Below are 20123 nucleotides of genomic sequence, written 5' to 3'. Positions count from 1 at the left end.
TTTTCTATCTACATTTAATATAGTGTTCAGGGCTCTTTTGGAAATGGTTTATGTGAATCTTAGAAGAGTTTGAATTCATAATGATATGTGACATTGATTGTGATTTTTTACAAATCTGACCCCATCAATTTAATTTTCAATGAAAAACACTTCAAGTAGTAGTTTCTACTGGTTGTTATGGTATTTTTCCTTACTCTGACAGTAGGCAACTTGGAAGAAAAATGAAATCATGTGCTAGAAGGATTTAATTTTGGTTACAAATAACTACAGCACAGCTGTCTTAGAAACTACATGATTTCTGGGCACGCCATGGAACGATTTAGAAGGCCACGACATCTGTAATCTGGATTTAGTCATGTCAAGCCAACACAAAGCCAGCTAATATGGGATTTTAAAAATGTTAGTTTGTCATAAGTCCCGACTTCAAGAAAAAGGCCTCTTTTTTGTCCCCACCCGCATATATCTAGCAGAATCCCAGGAAACAGTGGAATTAAAATGGACAGTTCTTCAGCCCTTTAAAGTGTAGAGGTTGTTTGGATTTCTGCTGCACTCCCTGGTCCTGATCAAAGATGCTGTTAATCATCTCTTACTAGCCGGTGAATTTTTCAACACAATGTCCAGGGTGGCAACTGTGTATTTAAACACAGACTTGATGGATCATATCCAGAGAACAGAAACAACTGCAGATTCATAAGTTCTACTGATGGTACAGTAGTTCCCATCTTCCAGTCATCCAGTTAATGAACTCTACTGACATCCTTACATGGCAGTAACATTTCACTGTCCAACTAGTCAACTTGACACAACTTGTCAAAATTTGTCACACTGTATTGAAGATGTTTTGAAAATGTTTTCAATATACCATGAAACAACAGCTACTCATCCCCAGAAATAAGGAAACATATGCAAGCTTTAATGCACTTTTACAGCTACACTAAACCACGTCTCCAACATCCTGCATTGTATTATCAACATACATTCTATTTAAATCCCACATTTAAAGACAAAAGAGGTGTTATACTCTCACAGAGTGTATATCAACACACTTACTTTTATGTAAACGTATGATGCAAAACCCATGTTCTGAAGATGAAATCTGCGGGGCTGGATGTAGGTGGGAGTGCAGTTTTCTCTTGAGTAAAAGGTCAGGTTTACAGCAGCAGAGTTATTTATATGATAATAATCTAAACGTCTTAAAGGTTTATTTTTGTACCACAGGGTGCGCTGTAATATTGTTTTTGCTGCCTCTACAAGTAAATGAAAACAGTCATTTCATGTTTTTCTGATTTTTGTCAGTTCCTAATCTTTGTCTACTCTCTCCTGTAGTTTGTGTTTTGTGAAAAATGCACCTAAAGGTGCTGGTGCAGAACTGTTTACATCAGTAGGTGGCGCAGTGTAGACATTAATTTTGGAGACCAAAAATTGCCTCCCCAAGCATAACTCATTCATTACAAACGCAGGGTCACAATTAGATGTAATTTATTTTGCATGCTTAATATTAGGATTACATGCTTGTGCATTTTAGTTAGTCCGATATGACACACCTATTCCACCGAATACAACAGCACGAGTCTCATTTTATGTAGAAAATATTACAAATAAACTGAACTTGTTCGTTTTTTCAGGATCTAAGATGACATCAGGTTACTCTAATCGTTGTTGCTCTGTTACAGTAGCCTATGTTGTTCAGTTCTCATGTCTTCTTCTTTTTTTAATTTCTATTTTATGTTGTACCGCATCACACCAGAGGATGGAGCCAGCTTGAGAGTCTAGAAAACACTGCTGCTGCTGAGCGTAAAAGGGGAGTTTCGGAGCTTGGCAACATCTCTCTTGACGGTGCCAGGTGTGTTCAAACCTGTAGCAGACAAACGCTCGCAGATGTCTTTCAGCTCAGTCATCATGGGCTGGATCTCAAAAGCGTAAACCGCCAACCGGTAAGCGCTGCCGCCCGTCTATTTTCTGCCTACCCACAGGTATGAGGGATTTCTCATTGACGCACTAAATTTCAGCGTCAGACACTCCACGATCTATCGCTGAGTAAGTAAAAATATACTCTGTTTATATTTTTATTACTACTTCACGTTCTGAGGCTCCTCTACGAGACGAGGGAAAGCGCGGATATGGTTCCAGAGTAGCAATGGAAAGCATAAAACCTTGATTGTCTTCTGGTTAACCATATCGCTGCAGTCAACTCTCCTGTTTTACGCACAAAAAGCGCTCGGAATTATTGAAACCAAGGCAACTGTGCGCACACCGGAGCATAAGCCCGTGGGATGACAGAGCTCAGCGGCAAATTCACGGGTGAAGATAAGCCTCATAAATGTCAAGAAGATGAAATTCCCAGCAGGTCGCGAGAATAACTCACGAGGGTTTATTAGGCCGCATCACTTCGCGCTCATTTAACAACAACAAGCCGAGGCGACTCCTACCAGTTAGATTGTTAGTTATTTGAAAAGAGGACAACCATGTCTAGAACACTGAAGAAGAAGAAACACTGGTCCACTAAAGTGGTGGAGTGCGCCGTGTCATGGGGGAACCTGGGAGACTTTGGCTCCGTGGTGGAGGTCCTCGGAGGAGCAGAGCTTGGACAGTTCCCCTACCTGGGCCAGATGAAACTGGACGTGCTGGTGTGTCACGTAGGGAAGCTTCCCTACTACGGGGACGTTCTGCTGGAGGTGAACGGGACGCCTGTCAGTGGACTTACAAACCGGGACACACTGGCTGTCATTCGTCACTTTCGGGAACCGATTCGCTTAAAGACCGTCAAACCAGGTGCGTCCACTACTTTCAAACCTCATCGCTACTGCTGGTGTGCAACTCGAGTTTCTGTTTTTGTAAGATGAGCGTTTTGATAGGTGACACACACTAATCCTAACTACCCACATGCTTATGTACACCAAGTAATGCAGGACTCAATAATGATGATCATCACAACTACACAAACATTGATATAACTAGTTTTTAAATTCTTTTGGTACTTACAATCTAAACATGTATTAACCACCTCAAAATAAATCAGAAAAGTAAAGAAAAAATATTAGTCTATCCCTGTCTACCCACAGCTAAATAATTCTGCACTTCTTAAAGGACAGCCCAGACTTGTACTATAAATCTCCTGCTGTCTCGGAGCATCTAAGTGGCCAATTCGCTCACTACTTTCTCGGGGAGAGCAAATTGTGATAATGGTAATAATGGAATGTAGCCCAGTAGCTTCTAAGCTAAGTGCACTTACATGCATAGAAAGAAGGCCTAATTACTGCCACCCATTATTCAGGCTTATTTGCTGCCCATTGGACAGAAGTTGGGGTGGGTAACAGCTCTGTGTTTTATCCCACTGTCCCATCATTCCCCATCCAGCTTTCTAAGGATGATTGCTTCAACATCCCAACTCTTGCTTTAATGCTGGGATGGCTTGGTAATGCTGCTGTTGCTGCACCGTGGCTCTGACCCAACCTGAAGTAAAGGGTTTTAGTGACACTGGTAGGGCAGCTTTGTGATTTTAAGTGAGAGGGAGATGACTTTACTTTGACTACATGCTGGAGCTAGAATGTCTAAACAACAACTACTAAGGCTGTTGAAAAGGTTACATCAGCAGCAGCAGCTGAGCCTCAGGACCTCAGGCCAGAATCCCTGAAGATCAGCTGTATGTGTGCACATGCATACTTGTGGTGTGTCTGTGTGCATGTGAGTGTTTTCATACTTAGAAGTGTTTCAGCATTTTTAAATTAATAACGTTTTATATCTTTTATAAGTAAAAGATTAAAGGCAAAACTGCCTAGATCTATGAATACAGAGCCTGTTAGTGTGAATGCACATGAAGGTGTGTGTATTTCATGGCTTTACACTCTGCAGAGCTCCTTACACCATGCTCTCTGCCCCACTAACCAAGGATGATTAATAAAGGGCATGAAGGAATGATAGAGCAAGGCCAGGAGAGAGAGACACAGTGGGAGAGAGAGGAAAGCAAAAGGAGAGAGACATAAAGGGAGACGGGGAGAAAATCGGCTCTGCCTTTGCTCCAGGCTCGACTCCCACGCAAGGCTGTTTTGGTCTTTAAAGCTCACAGGGAAGTAATAGGTGGCAAAGATGGCAAAATTCCTTGTCACATATTTCTTCACTGTCATCCTTACAAGTCTGACCTAGATGCCCATACACTCATTCATTAACATGCTCTTCACTGTTCCTTTAGCAAAGAAGACCTCACGAAGCCCCCCGGCATCAGCATACAGATGGGATTCTTATATTGTATGATTACGTATTATGTATCTGTGCACATCTGTGCTGTGTGTATACATTCCTATGAGGTAGCTTCATGTTTAATTCACATCTCTTGCATAATTGAGTTAGCGAGTGGATTTTCTCCACTCTGATGGAGGCAATAGGCCTAGATCAGCTGTTACTAGCAAGCCCACTAAGCCACTATAATAGTGGACAGCAGTAGCAGACAGAGTCCCTGGGACTGCCAGATGTTCTACTGTACTCTTCCCAGTTTCTTCTTGTGCTCTTCCTGTCTTGCCCTCTGGAGCTGATGGGCGTCCTACAAAGCTGACATGTGGGGCAGAGTGAGGAGGGAAGACGGAGGTGCAAAGACAGAAATGGGAATTTGAGGAAATGATCGAGGGGAGATGCGAGAAATGATAGGACATTTCTCGCGGAAATGATAGAGGGGAGACATACCCCCCCTCTCTGTGGGGGGGATATGTCTCTCTTAGCTATTGATCGAAAAGTGAATGTGAGCTGAAAGAGTTGTAGAAAGTATTTCAAGTAGTCTTCTATAGCTTGCTCTGGTGCATTATAGTATATTCTCTAGGGGCTGCCTAGAAGCCTCTCTCACATACATGCTCACATGCATACCCTAGCAAAGTTCACACTATGCCTTTGCTAAGACTTAACAACATGCCACAAGCTGGATGTGCCCATTTGGTATCTTTGATTAAGCTAGGAGATGCCTTTATTAGAAGCTTTGCGCTCAGAACAGGAATCTATTTCTGCCGGGACCCCCAGCTAAAGAGCGGAAAAGATGTCTGATGAAAAGCTTTATGATTGGCATCCCAGAATTCCCTTTCCGCTGCACAGTTATTTTCTGCTGTGCCTCCTATATGTTTGCAGCTTCAGTCACTGTGCAATCAAACATACTTGCAACCTGTAACCATTTATGTGCAGCCGAATAGATGATGACTCTGGCATCAAATGAATAATTTCACATTGGAGTACACAGTGGCGCTAGTGCAACAAGCCTTCATTTGTCTTTTGGAAGGCTAATATTAGCTATGTGAATGTATGAAACGCATGTAAACAAGGCCTTGCTTTAAAATTGATGCACCCTGGTTCTTTGTCTACGGCAGTTGGAGACGGAAATCGTAATACATATAGTCATGCAACCTAACAGTAGTCACTAGATTACAGGTTTATTTTAATGAAATGGTAATTGAGTGAAATACTCAAACATCTCTGGGGTGTGTGAATAACATTATTTTGATTTGGAAATGATATTCATTTTATCTTAATTGATTTCAATATTTTTTAATTGTTCCTCTGATAATGGAAACATATCACGTCTGCAAAATGGCTTAATTCATCTGTTCCTGTAAGCTGCAGAGTTTCAAAGGCTAATTTTGTTCTTTATTGTCTTTCAATTTTGAACCCAAATTACATAATTGAGTTTATACAAAGCTGCAGTAATTCTGCTATTGATAACACTTTGTTGCCTGCTCTTGATCACAGTTTGATTTACCTGATTCTACTCATACAGTAGCATATTTTCCATTTACCTGCTGTTGATGCCAATAGAGAAAAATACACAGTGACATGAGCCCCTAAGCCCCTGTATCAAGCAGCAATAATGAGTGTGGGTTAATCACATTAATGCACCTCTCATATCAGAAAGTGCCTCTCAATGGAATCATCTTCCTGACAGGCGATGCTTTGTCGTTGCAAAGAGATTTGCAGTTGGCTGCAAAAAATGAGGGATTGAGTGAGAGTGGGAATACATCAGTCCAGAGAGCCTGGTCAAATAACTAGAGACATCTGTTCTTGCCTCAGATATGTTTCTGACAATCAGCTGAATGAAGCCAGAGAGCCACTGTGCACATCGCTCCTTTGGAACAGGACGTGTAACAACGTAATTTAAGGCTTAAATAGCACTTTCTTAGTGACTTGACACTGATTATGAGTGTTTTTATCCAGATTCAGTAAGACATCAGCTGTGTTTTTAATCTGCTTTGGCTTGGGAACTGATCTTGGTGATCTGTTGTTAGATGATCAATGCTTTGGTGATTATTTCGTTACTTTATGAACTTCTTTCGTGATTTTCATTGCTGCTGTTGTTTTGCTTTGTATGCTTTGTGCAACCTGCTTTAGGATCTCAAATAAATATCTGACTGTATTGTTTATTGGAAATAAATATTCTTAATCACATTGGCGTTAGTTGGCTGAAAAAAATTAATGAGGAAAAAGTTGTGCTGATACATGCAATAAACTGTAGGCACTGATGAATTTTCATTGACCTCATTAATAATTTAAAATGGAGGTAATGCAGATGATAGATTATAGAAAATGAAACTGCACAAATCTCTGCTGGACACTTATATGAAATATAAGCATAATATTGCATCAGCCAGCCTGCTGGCTCCTTCTGAATTTATTAAAAACATCACAGATCTACTATCCTCAAATAGATGGGCTTAAAGAGCCTTACCTGTGGTTTTGTACAGTATGTTTCATGTTCGTACCTAATTGCTGCTGTTTTCTAAAGCAGGCTGTAATGTTTTAGTTCTTGTTTTTTTTTTCCCTGACTTTACAGGTTTCCTTGGTTTTCAGTTCTTTTAAATGAAATAAAAATCACTCCTCTAGAGAGTTTTATAAAGGTTATTATCACAGTGTATGTTTTTAGTGTTGCCATATATGACTGTGTGGTAACAGCACATAGATTTTTCACTCACAGCTGAACAGTGGCGACATAACTGTAACGACAACAAAAGCCGGCATAATGTTCACTTTGATTCTCATTCTGTTCTGAAATGACTTGGAAAGCCTGAAATGCTACATGGAAATATATGCTAAAATAGGGTTTTGTTGTTTAGAGAAAGTTTTTTCAAACCTACTATGGACAAACTGAGCCAAACTCAGCTTTTAGCTACTACCATAGCTTTTCTTTTAACTATATACAATAAACTTCTGACATCATTGGGAGAACAGGGTTGGGAATCTGTCTGAAGTTGCCCTGGAAATAGTGTCTTTCAAAGGATTTCTCACTACAGGAAGTATTTAGTTTGGTAAGGTCAGGGTGCTGCCTGGTTAGAATAGGACAGAAGGAAGGAAACGCTGTCCACTTGCTGTGAATTCACTGGACAATTACCTGTGCAATTGCCACATGGGTGCAGTCGGACATCACACAGACTTTGTACTAAGGAGCTGACAGGCAAAAGACTGTTCAATTTCCGATCCAACTGGAGTTGTTATTACATGTGTAAAAATGGCTATAAAATCTGCTTGATGTTGTCATGGAGCTGGATCTTTTCACTATTGATATGATTCTATTAAAAGAGTGATCTCCAGTCACCACTAGAGAAGGGTTTTGTTATCAGACTTCTATGCTAGGCGTTGGTGAATATAGCAAACACCATGATCAAGCATAAAGTGGCTCATAAGTCTGCTTGATACCATTAGCACCGTAGGCTAAAGTTCATTGATCGCTTTTGCTGTTGTGTCATCTGAACTGAGGCTGTATGTCTTAAACACTCAGGTGAAGAGAGGGGCGGAGCTGTCAGATGATCACTACATAGTGGTGAGTTGGTCCAGATGGTGGGAAAGGTTGTTAGATAGACTTGAAAAACTCAAACTGGGAACTTGTGGTGCAGGTCCCTGCCTGTAGGGTCTTTAAATCCCATATTTGGAAGTATTTCTATGGCATCTTGGAGGTAGGTGGGGACTTAGAATCCCAATGGGCAATGTTTAAAATATCCATTACTGAGGCGGCTGGGAAGACTTGTTGTTCTAAGGTCATCCTGAGGTACCGAGGACCTGCTGGTGCACACTGGTGGTGAGGAGGCCGTCAGGTTGAAGAAGAAAGTTTTACTGGCTTGGTTGGCCTGGGGGGATTTCTTGAAGCACCAGCCAAAAGGGTTGCGTCCTCAGGAGTTGCGAAAGCAAAAACTTGGGTGTGGGAGGAGTTTGGTGGAGACTGTGGAGGAGCATATTTAGTAGGCCATAAACAAGCCAACAACTCAGGAAGGTTAAATAGGGCTTGGCTTAGGGCATGTTCAGTTGGGGAGGAGAACTGCTAACTTAGACTGGAATATTGTTGGGCCATGGAAAGAGCACTTTGAGGAACTCGTACATCCTGCCAAAATGTCTGATGTGGAGAAGGCAGAGCCTGAGGACTTGAATGCCTCACCAGTTACACTGGTAGAGGTCACCAGGGTAGTTTAAAGCTCCCTGGGAGTAAGATACTATGACTGGATGAGATTCACCCTGAGATACTGGACATTGTAGGGCTGCTTTGGTTGATACGCTTCTTTAATGTCACATAGAGATCAAACATTTCTAGAGAAGCTGCTCCTGCGTGTCAACAGAAGACAGCTGAAGTGGTTCAGGCATCAGGTTAGGGTACCTCCTTCGTGCTTCCCTTTGGAGGTTTTCCATGTACGCTCAACTGGGAGGAAACCCTGGAGTAGACCCAGAACCACTTGACCTGGGAATGCTCAGGGATCCTTCGAGAGGAACTGAAAAATGTGGCAGGGGAGAATGTTTGGAATACCCTGCTTAGCCTGCTGCCAGTGGATGGATGGATGGTTGAATGAATGGATGGATGCATGGGTTCCAGTCACAATTTGAAGTAACATGAAATACTTATGTAGTTAATAAGACAGCAGTTGAAATGAGTGGAAATAAAAGAGTGGGAAAACTAGAATATAATATAATATAATATAAGAATATAATTTGCACACCCCTTGTCGTGCATTAAGATCATCAGATCAATTACTTCTGGCCCAACCTAAGCTTAGACTGAAGACCAGAGGCGATCGTGCCTTTGCTTCAGCTGCACCCAAACTTTGGAATAGCCTCCCTGCTTCTATTCGAGCCTTGGATTCTGTCCAATCCTTTAAATCAAGATTAAAAGCATATCTGTTTGACTTGGCTTTCCTGACCAGTTAACACCCTTTTAATCTTTTAAATTTTAATCTGTTAAATCTTTTATTAGATTTTATTAAATTTATTATTATTTTTTATTAATTTTACTGCTGTTTTTGTCTCATCAGATTTTGTATTTACCTAAATCTCCTGGTCTGTTAGTGCCTCTATCCTGTCTGTGCTAGTGCCTGATTTGTACCCTGTTATTGATTTATGTTGACTCTACATGTTACTGTGAAGCACTTTGGTGTGCCTTCGGGTTTTTAAATGTGCTATATAAATAAAATTGTATTGTATTGTATTGTATTGTATATATATATTAATGGATAAAATATTCTTGTACTAAAAAATAAATGCACAAATTGGAGTATACACAAATAGTGTATTTATTGTCACAAACACCACTGCAATAACACCTATGATAAGTTAAATGCACAAGCTTTTTCTTGTTGGAGGAGAGAGGTTTAAACTCAAGTGGAAAAAATCAGCTAGACGAAAGCTTAAAGAATCAATTTTTACACTGCATCCTGAGGGAGACGTAATTATTGGTTCCTAGAGTTTTTGTGCTATACCATCTTATACAAATTAGGATAGTACGTTTAAAAAACATTGGACCCTGTTCTAGAGGCAAAGTCAGGTGATTGCCAAAGTTAGCAGGTTGAAAATGTCAGCCATGACAAACCATCACATTGTTGTTGAAATGTATATGATATTAGTTTGAACCTAAACAGTTGACCATGTGGGGTCTGTGTTTAAAATGCTATAGCAATAACCACCCTTATGTATAATAGGGTTAAACACCATCCACTTGTGCATGGTGTTTAACGCAAGTTAAGAAAAGTGTTTTGACAGAGAGACTTTTTTTAAAATCTCATTTGAATGTTATTTAAAGGTATATAAGACAAAAACCCTTTAAAGCTTACTACAATCAGATGCTGATGATCTGACACTTGCAATACTTAACCTCTACCAGTGAGAAGCACAGCAGCAAACAATTTTTTCTCAAGCCATCCTGTTGTTTTAACTATCACCATGCTTATCAGCCAGCGTGGGTTTGTTGGTGCTGCACAGGGACATTTGAGCAAGACTGTCAAACAATAAATACAAGACAGTTGCCACAGCACCCGCGTATGACAATTAGCAGGAGTGCTGTTCCAGCGTTGAATACTGTCAACCTTCTAACCTCGCCTCATTAATGCCTCACTAATTTCTATTGCTGCCTCTGTACTTACTTTCCCTCTTCACTTTTGCGTAAGATGTATATATTTCTATAAGAGTTTTGTCTCTTACAATGTTGTACAAATAGGTGAAGCTTTAAGACATAATCTTTCAAATTTGCCCAAACTATTTTAAATTCTTATCTAAGTCTATTTTTCCTTCAATTAATATTTTTGTTTTTGAACCCATTCCTGCTTTTTGTATCTATTTGGCCTTTTACACTATATCATCATACAAGGCACTTTGTTGATATACAGCTTGTTTGTCCTTTGTGATTCTCATCAACCATCTCCCATATGTGCCTAAGGCAGCTGTCAAGTTTGTAGTGAAGTGCTGCTGTCTTACCTCACACAAGCACTCATGCAGAGAGAAAGAGACAGGCAGAGAGAGAGAGAGAGAGATGTGTTTTTGTAAATTCAGATTACAATGATGTGCATTAATTTTAGAGATGCACCTATTGCAATTTTCTTAGCCAATTCCATTTTTTTTTTTTTTTTTTTCACAGTTTGTCCTGCAAATACTGATTTTGCAGACTCGAATTTTCTTTCTAGGAAGTAAAACTCACAGCCTAAAGAAAAAAACAACTTTTTTCTTAATGTAAAATATTATTTTATGATAAAAGAAATTAAAATCTTTAGTTTCCCACAAGTTACAGGCTCTTCTGAAAATAGTTGAAAATAAAGTGCTCTGCTGTTAGAAGAAGGTACAAATAATTAACTAAACACAAATTTCTATACACTAACCTTTAACTGGCATATTTTTTTTTTTACATTCCCAAACAAGAGCAGGCACAACAGATTTATATAACAAAACAAATGTCAGTAATACAGTTTTCTAGTATGTTAAAAAAATTCACCAGACAACATGACATTGATTCCTTTCTCTTTTTCATTCGACTCTATAATTTTCCTCTTTACTGCTTTGATCCTTTGCTCGTACTGAGGCTGCTAGCTTGTGGGTGTGCCACCCTCCCCCGTGTGGACTGTGAACATGTGTGCCACTATATATGGAATATATCCCTAAATTTAGTAAGACTCTCTCACTAAAAGGCTAAACAGGTACTTTTTACATAAACACTGAATTTGCCCTCAAATTCATATTTTTTCCCTAAAGACTTAACACCAAAAACTGTGAAACCCTGACAGGGAGAACAAATTAATTAAGTTTCCAAAATAGAATAAAGTTATTTAAACTAAACTTAAAAAAGCAAGCAATGTCTACAATGATGATACTGTAGATGTGTTCTAGTTTTACATATCTTTTTGAAAAATATTTAAAGTATATGAGGTAAATTAATGTCTCTAATCACAAGGAGTTTTGGCAAATGTGTTTTTTCTGCATCCAAACCAAATGGTAGTTTTGTTTTTTGGCAATGTAAGATATCAAGAGCAATATCAGTGCAGTATTGCACCATTTTTCTAATAATGTTACTGCAAAGCAGAGCTGCCAAGATCCCATAGCATCCTATGAGGGCCCACTCTCTCATGTCTTAAAGTGTGTTTGTGGGAGTGGAGGAGGGGGGAGCTGGCGAGGGGAAGGTGGGAGGAGGCGTAATGCGACTACAACACAAACAAGCGTAAAGTTGCTCCCACCCCTACTCAAAGTCCTCAATAATTCATTTATACCAGAGCGGGATACTCCACTGTGCGTGTGCGTGTACATGTGTAAGTGCGTGGCATCTTGTGGTATTAGTGTAAAGCTGTAGGATACAGTGAAAAGGCATAGCATGACTCCTGGTCTCCAGCCCTCTCATTATTCCCACTTTAATCAAATTGGTGCTGCTCTTGTAACACTTTCCACTAGCACCTGCAACAATCTCAACGCAAACAGGACTCTTGATTAGATGGTTTAAGGCTGCAACTCTGTGTTTTGAGATCAGTGATAAAGAGTGTTTCATGGTGATTGCTGTGCAGATGTGAAATGTACAGTGTGTATACAAATATTTGCAGTAAGGCTTGTATTGAGTGATGCAGAGGTGGTTGAAGTGGCTGATAAACTGTAATTTCTAGTTAATTTCATCAGAATTATAAACAACCACCTTTGAATTATTGGTTTCTTTCAGTTAAAGATTAAAATATATATATATATATATATATATATATATATATATATATATATATATATATATATATATATATATATATATATATATATATATATATATATATATATATATATATATATATATATATATATATATATATTTTTTTTTTTTTTAAACCTGTCCCGTTTGGTTCTTTTGCCATCAGAATTATTGTCTAAAGGCGAAGAAAGATGCCCAACGGATTTACTTTACCAAACTTGACCATCCCAGCCTTGCCGTAATGGTCCATTTGATTCACCTTTATTGTTTATTTTATTTTCACTTGCTGAATACGGGACAGACTTGACTGGGGGAAGGAAAGGGAGAAAGAAAGAGGAAAGAAAAACAGCGGGGAAGAGGGACGGGGAAAAAGGGCAAAAACCAAAACCAACAGAATAAGCAGACAAAAAATACATATATCGATCACCTGGATCACCTGTTGAGAAAGAAAGAAGAAAGCAAGCAGAAGAAAACGAGAGTAATAAACAACATCACAATGATATATGGGAATATGACAGTAAATACTAAATATTAAACATTATTGTGCAGTACGTAAGATCGACAGCGCACAGTGTGCTTTGAGGTAAGAGCCAAAAAGGGTGTAGTTTGTGTGTGATCACCTGTGTGTACACCTGTGAGCATGGACGCGCTTGTCTTTTTTTAAAAGGTTCCTTCATGTAATGATCTGCTAGAGGGTGTGGGGGCCACTGCCCGTCCTCCAGGGCATGACGCAGGTATGGAGGAGATCAAAACTCCAGACATCCAGAGGCCCCCAGAACACAAGAGACCAAGGAAGACCAACAGAGGGGCAGCTGCGTCACTATCCCAGAAAGAGCTGAGGAGAGTCCCAGATGAGGGGTCACTCAGCAGCCGCGGAGCAGAAGCCAGGGGGGGTTGCAGTGACGTGCCCGTGAGCTCCGCCGGCAGCCAGCTGTGCCTGAGTGACCGAGCCCAGGGCGAGGGCCGAGGCACCCGCCTCCAGTGGCCCGGCGAGCTCCAGGCCCCGATAAGCAGCCGCCAAGGAGTGAGCCGGTGTGTACCTGGGCGCCCACCCCCGGACACAGAGAACCACCAACGCACCGATGTCTGAGGGCGTCCGCCACCGGCAGGGGAAGTGGTGGGGGGAGATGGGCCTCCAAACCTTGGAGGACCTGAGAGAGAGAAAGATTAATATATTAACTAAAATACATATCTGTTTAATGGGTATCGTGGCAAAGTTACTGATACATTCTGAAGAACTGAGTCTAAATTGTCTTTTTTGCACCTGAATATATTAGCTGACATGGAAGAAAATCTGAACTCTTATGGTTATGTATTGGGAGAAATAATTATTTGATTCTTTGCTGAATTTGTAAGTTTGAATACACAAAGAAATGAACAGTTTTTATGGGAGTTTCATTTTAATGGAAGGAGACAGGATATCTGTTCATGAGTGTTCATTTCTTTGTAAGTGAGAAAACTTACAAATTCCAAGGGAATCAAAGAATTATTTCCCCCACTGTATATAATACCAAGCGAGCAGAGAGTGGTGGTCAAGAGTCCTAGTGGTACTGTTTAATGTGTTTGGGAGAAAGAGGGGCAGGGAATACAGAGAGGATTACTTCCACTCAAATCTATCCTGTATGGAAAAAAAAGAAAACATTCATAGAAGTTGCATCTTCTACACTATATAACTGTGTATCTAATTGAATTTGCTACAGCCGCTTACAATAGCATCGGTCATAAAGCCATAAAGCATACAAATAGCATTTGGGTGTTTACAGTATCTACAATTTCCTCTGGGATATTTTTTATCTTTGTAAGGTTCTGGGGGATTTCACTTCCTCCCTGCTTTCAGTCTCTGTTCCAATTAAAGACTCTGTTGTCTTCTTAAATGCCTGTTAGCGCTCATACAGCGATATAATGACTAATTCTAATCCTGGCCCCATAAATATGTATTTATTGCAGGGTTATAAAATCACGTTATATATCTGTTGTGTTTTCTGTGCCCCAATAGCAACAAATTATTTGCAATTGGAGTTGGGCTTTACTGCTGACTGAGTAGACGAAGAGTAATGGGCACTAAAAATGGTCATTTTTTGCTTTGACCTGCATCTTATTTGGCCTCATTACCCACTGTTCCTTCTGCCTGCTTTGTAAAGAACTCTTTTCTCTGCTCCTATTTCCCCATCACTATGGCCATGAGCCTTATTTACTACATGAAATTGAAATCTGTCATTCATTGCTCTTTTTCCAAATGAACTGTGGTTTATTTATACAGTAAATGCACAGATACTTGTTAGAAAGCACCATTATCTAATAATATCATAAAATGGTATAAAACACTGTTATTATTTTGTCTCCTAGAACCGAGAGAAACCTATGTGTTACAGGATAATACCAGGAATTAAAAAAAAATCCTGAAAGGATAGTTTTTGTAATGTGATAGCACTAAAATTATTATTATTTTCTGAGTACATTAGTCACATTCTGCAAATGTGAAACTAAATTTGAGGAAACAACATAAAGGCTTGAATTTGACGGTGGCTTGGATCATCTTTTGCATGACGATCGTCATTGTCAGTGTCAGCAGATTAGAGGAGATGGCTGGTGAGGAGTCACTCAGACTGAGAGGCTTGTTTATTTTACCAGAGGCACGGCAGCCATACGGCCGCTGACTGACCCAGCGCGTGAAGGACGTTATCTTTATGCAACAATGATTGCTACATGCAGTTGTCTCTGCACCCCCTTCAGCTGCACTCAGTGATTGCACATTTAGCCAACGTGTCACTTCCCACCTTCCTATTATACAAATGTGCATTATCCTCAAAATGGGGTTTTATCACTGCAAGATAGGGGCTCAGGTCACCTCTAGACTGCTCACAGGTAATGGGCCTTGACATCTGAATTAGTCTGCTCTTTCATAGGGTGATTAGCAAGTAGCTTATGATTCTGGGGAGATGTTGATAGGCTGACATAAACAGGCAGGGGCGATGAGCCGGTGGGTTGCTCTCTCTGTGGCTCATGATGGGAGGCTTGCCAGTAATATGGCTCATCATGAAGTGGTCACGGTATGGTTTTGCAGCTGACAGTGGGTGGGATGGAGGGGGTGACTGGGGAAAGTGCGATTACGTGTTTACACTGGTGATTTGGCCACTCGGAGTATATAATTTTCATTAGCCAGTACTGCAGTCTGAGGATCAAGCCGATGACCCTGTAAACTTTATGAATAGCAGAGCTTTAAATTTTATACCAAAATCCTTTTCCTGTCTCTGTATCTTGGCTGTGTGACTGGCGGCCCAGCTGTTACGCTTATCCTTCCCCCAGCTCTTTTATTATTCCTTGGCTGTGTGATTCGCTGTGTGCTTGTGGCGGCAGGGGAACGGCTGGCTTTGTAGAATCTTAATAGCGGTGAGCTAGTGCCAAGCTTTCCATTCGCTGCTCGCTGCAGGCGTGTGACTGAATGCCAATGAGACATTAGGGTTGAAACAGGATGGATCAGGCCAGGCCATGGCAGGCAGTATCTGAGTGGCTGTAGAGCCCTTTACCAGGTGAAGTGTGCACATGTCGGCTCCCAGAGGGTTCACAGCAAGAGGCGCTCTGTGTCTCAGGGTTATCTCAGCGCACCTAATCATCAGAATGCACCGTATCTTGTGCTTCTCTGTCAAGAGTGAGATAATCTAAGTGCATTCTGTTCGTCTTTGACTCAGTGATGCTTTCTCTGTAACATACTGCCCCAGAAAGTGAAGATGTTAGATTAGACCTGTTAGATTCTGATTCAGTAATTATATGGAGATAAATTACGTTAAAGCTGGGGACCACTCTCTTCTCTTCTCTTCTCTTCTCTTCTCTTCTCTTCTCTTCTCTTCTCTTAGTTTTCAGATCACACTGGGTAATAAATATGATGATAATTTACCAAAGAATGCAATCATTTGTAAGACTGTTATTTAGGCTTGCCCTTGTAATACCACTGTTTGTACTGCAGCCTCTGTTTGGATATAATCTCCTCACAGCTGCTTATCACCACAAATTATTTATTGTTACCTCAGTATAATTTTAAGGCCCTGAATAAAAAGTACATCACTGAAGACGGTATTATTAAACTGCAGTGATAATGCAAAATACGTTTGTCTCGCCCATCCTAGCTGTTTGGTTTTTAATTGATGTATAGTCTCATTTTGTGTCTCCCCTGTGTTCATTCTGATCACATAAGTAATCATTGGGTTAATTAGATGGTTGTTGTTGCTGAAATGCTTAACCAGCCATCTGGATGGGGAAAAAAAAATCATGTTTTTCCAAAGGAGTTTTATCCCATTTTTCAAGTTGCACCTCTGCTACCTAATCAAAGCAAAGATGGCAGCTTGCCAGCTACCTGGATTACAACTGCAAAGGCAGGGAAGACTGAAGCATGCTCATGTAACTGTGTTTGTGTCTGTGTGTGTGTTTGCATGTGCATTAGTAGATGTCTGTGTTTTATCAAGTCATGAACAGTGAAAGCATCAACACTGGACCTGTTAATGGAGATCTGCTTTACTTTGGTTCTCTGTGTACATGCACACACGCCCATTGGCACTTTAATTTGTCTCTTTCGCAGCATGCACGTGGTGCTCCACATGACGCAGATGTTGTTAACAGTGGGATGGAATGATGGGTGGATGTGAAAGGCCCAGTTACCCAGTCACTGCCTAATCTGATTACAGACAGCTTTGCACGGTCATCCTGACTGGCTGATGAAGGGCATCAGAGGAAGGACAGATGGCCGATGGTTGTTAACAGCTGTGGTTAAGGCTATTGTATAATATACAGTTTTGGTATTGGTATGAGGGTGGCAGGCGCTCCCATTCTAGTAACCCTACCATCAACACGGCCATGTGGAGATTTTTAAGCATTTGAGATTAAGAATTCTGATTCTACAATAAGATGTCATTTACCCTAAAAATGTATCTTAATGCATCAGCCATTAATGATTTACATTTTCCACAATTCACGCAGCCAGTTTGGCTGGCATTGTCTGTAATGGCGCTTTCCTCAATGTATGCAGAAAGAAGTAGGAAGACGAGGGTGTTTGTATTAGATTGTGTATATAGAACATGTTTCACAGTTGATTAACAAACTAAAATCAAGAATCAGAGTGGCTTGTACTGATTAAAATTGAGTTCGTTGTGTTTTTCAGGCTCTCTAACCAACCGCTGTCAAAATGTGACTTCGTAGCAGTTTGTAAGAATAATAGGCGGAGACGAGTGGTGGCAGCTGCTGCTGGAGGAGCTCTCTGTTAGACTTGCAGGGAAATAACACAGAAATATTTTTCTCTTTTCTCTTTTTATTGTCAATGTAAAGAAAATTTGTAGGATTGAACTTGTAGATGACCACAACACACCGATAAGGATGTTTAAACCCATTTATAAGACCAATTCTGTTTCTACAAAAGTTTGGATACAAATAATTTAAAAAATATATAACTGAACAAATCGAAACATCAAATATTAAACTGGGAGTTTTTTTTGTGTATTATAAACTGTATCTCCAGCAACTGAGGACAAGGGGATGTTTACCACTGTCTTACATCACCTCTTATTTCAACACTCCCTAAGCATTTGAAACAGAGTACAATAGCTATAGTTTTAAAAGTCAAAATAATAGAGAGATTATTTTTACTAGGTCCTGACCCATAAAACGCTGACATTTAAAAATGCTTTACTTTCTTCTTTATATAGTTTATTAATATGAATTTCTATGTATCAATCTTTCTATCTGTAATATGTACATATAGACAGATAGACAGAGATATTTAATGGTGTGATAAAAGCTGAACTGGATTAAAAGCACAATCATGTACCTCTGCATTTCGGGTGACAGTAATTGAGAATGGTGAAAGCTTTCTTGACGTGTTTAAGGATTAAACACCATCAGCGACAATGACCATCAACATCTAATTTAGACTTATTTAAATATGAAACATGCTTTCGTGAAGTGGCTGTTTTAAATTAATTATATAAAATTATTTTAAATCCAAGCTTGCACAGTGTCTGTGGATGGAGAAAAACCTTAGCATTCAAGCTGTAGAGATGAAACTGCCCAGTATTTAAAAAGGAGCAAAAAAAAATCACATTTCAAAGCATAAAATAAACATCTGAAATGCAAAGCTGTTGCAAACTAAGTACCATAATTAGGCAGAACAGGTTTAAAAATTCTAGGGCATTTGTTTTGTTTTAGAGACAACATAAAAGCTAGCAACATAAAAGTTTGTTTCTAAGGTAAAACACTAAGCCTTTGAAATAGTTTTAACAGTGTGGATAAAAAGAGAGCAAAATCTAATTTGACATCATTGCTGCTGCTGCTGCTGCTGCTTCCCTTTTGTTTGCTTACTGTATGTGAGAGCTTTGAGGATTTGTTTTTTCACATTGGGATGCGTCAACATCTTTGATTTACCCGCATTTGAAACAAACTTTACATCATATAGTTGTTTGCACTAAATATAACATGTCAGTTCTGTATATAGCATGCATTAAGCGTGAGTGCAATCATCACTGCTCTGTGTTCATGAAAGCAGGTGTTGCTGACAGGCTTTTAGCCTGCCTGTGCAGCAAATTGGTCAATAAAAAGTAAAAATGGAGCATTCTCCTCTGCTAACTTTCTTCCTTTGTTCAAGGACTTGCTGTTCTCTGCTCCGTTGCACTCTGGTCTGTGTCTGCAATTGTGTGCGCTATGCCAGTGATGCGTCACAAATTGTGGTTATACCTCTGAAATTTTGATACAGATCTGTTGGTTCCCTCTTTGTTTCTCCTCTCTGTTTATGACCTCATCATCTGCACAAGTCCGGGCCTGTTGTGTTGCAGACGCACTTAGTGAGGAGTTAGGTTTCTCACATAACAATTGTTTAGTTGGGGGATTCGAACAACAGTGAAACCAACAGAAGACTTTATTGTATAAACTGATACAGCATCAGGTGACAGAAAGCTATACATTTACAGGGCTGCAATAAGAAATAAGTGTCTTGATTTTCAGTTTATTTTCCTGCTTATTCAGATGCAGATGGGATACACGGTAACATACGCACCAGCCTAACATCATCAGTGATAGGATGTGCGTAATGTAAAAAATGTGTTTTTCTGCAAACATTTAAGGTAACACCATTACATCAAAGATGCCGTTACTTCAGGCAGGTCCCAACCCATCTGATGCCACCCACAGCAGCTGATAGCTCAGCTGATAAAGTTTGCTATTTAAGTTCTTTTAGTCTGCTCACTGTTGTTGAACATTACAAGCCACTTTGAAACCCACATCCAGTCCATCTCCACCTTTCATGCTGTGTCTTACTCAGTCATATCTGTTGTCTTAGTGCTGCCTTCAGCCATTCTTGTTTATATACATGGGAAGGTGGGAAGATCCAAAAAAAGAGCTATACCACCAAATATAAACTACTGCATATGGAAATAATCTTATTTTGACTATACCTGATTACCATCCATTCAGTTCAGACATTAAATATATTCTTTTTACTGTCATATAAAAAACAAATTTCCCTATGAATAACTGTAAACCTCAAAACTGACTTTGAAATAGGTCAAATCATTTTTGGATGCTAATCTCTGTTAAACTTAGTTATTTACTACCTCCGAAGTTGTTAGTTTTCATACTGGGGGATGGGTTTGCGCTTTGGCGCTTCAGGCCAGATGATGCAGTGTGGCATTATGATCTCTCCTCTGATTCA

At 39.9% G+C, this 20123-nt stretch overlaps 1 protein-coding gene across 2 annotated transcripts in view; it reads left to right on the top strand.

Moving 5' to 3' along the window:
• Positions 1 to 1818: 1818 nt before the first annotated feature.
• The window catches only part of LOC116320305 (membrane-associated guanylate kinase, WW and PDZ domain-containing protein 3), a 124528-nt gene continuing 106223 nt past the window's right edge, over positions 1819 to 20123 (top strand). The window contains exon 1 of one of the 2 annotated variants that reach the window (XM_039612393.1): positions 1819 to 2772. In XM_039612393.1, the coding sequence (XP_039468327.1) occupies positions 2466 to 2772 (307 nt within the window). In that variant the 5' untranslated portion in view covers positions 1819 to 2465. The remainder of the gene's footprint in view (positions 2773 to 20123) is intronic. The other variant, XM_039612394.1, reaches the window with a different exon arrangement.

The sequence above is a fragment of the Oreochromis aureus genome, linkage group 5, assembly GCF_013358895.1.
Source record: "Oreochromis aureus strain Israel breed Guangdong linkage group 5, ZZ_aureus, whole genome shotgun sequence".
NCBI classification, from domain to species: Eukaryota; Metazoa; Chordata; class Actinopteri; order Cichliformes; family Cichlidae; genus Oreochromis; species Oreochromis aureus.
The sequence above is the reverse complement of the archived record's forward strand: the minus strand, read 5'-3'. Positions and strand labels throughout refer to the sequence as shown.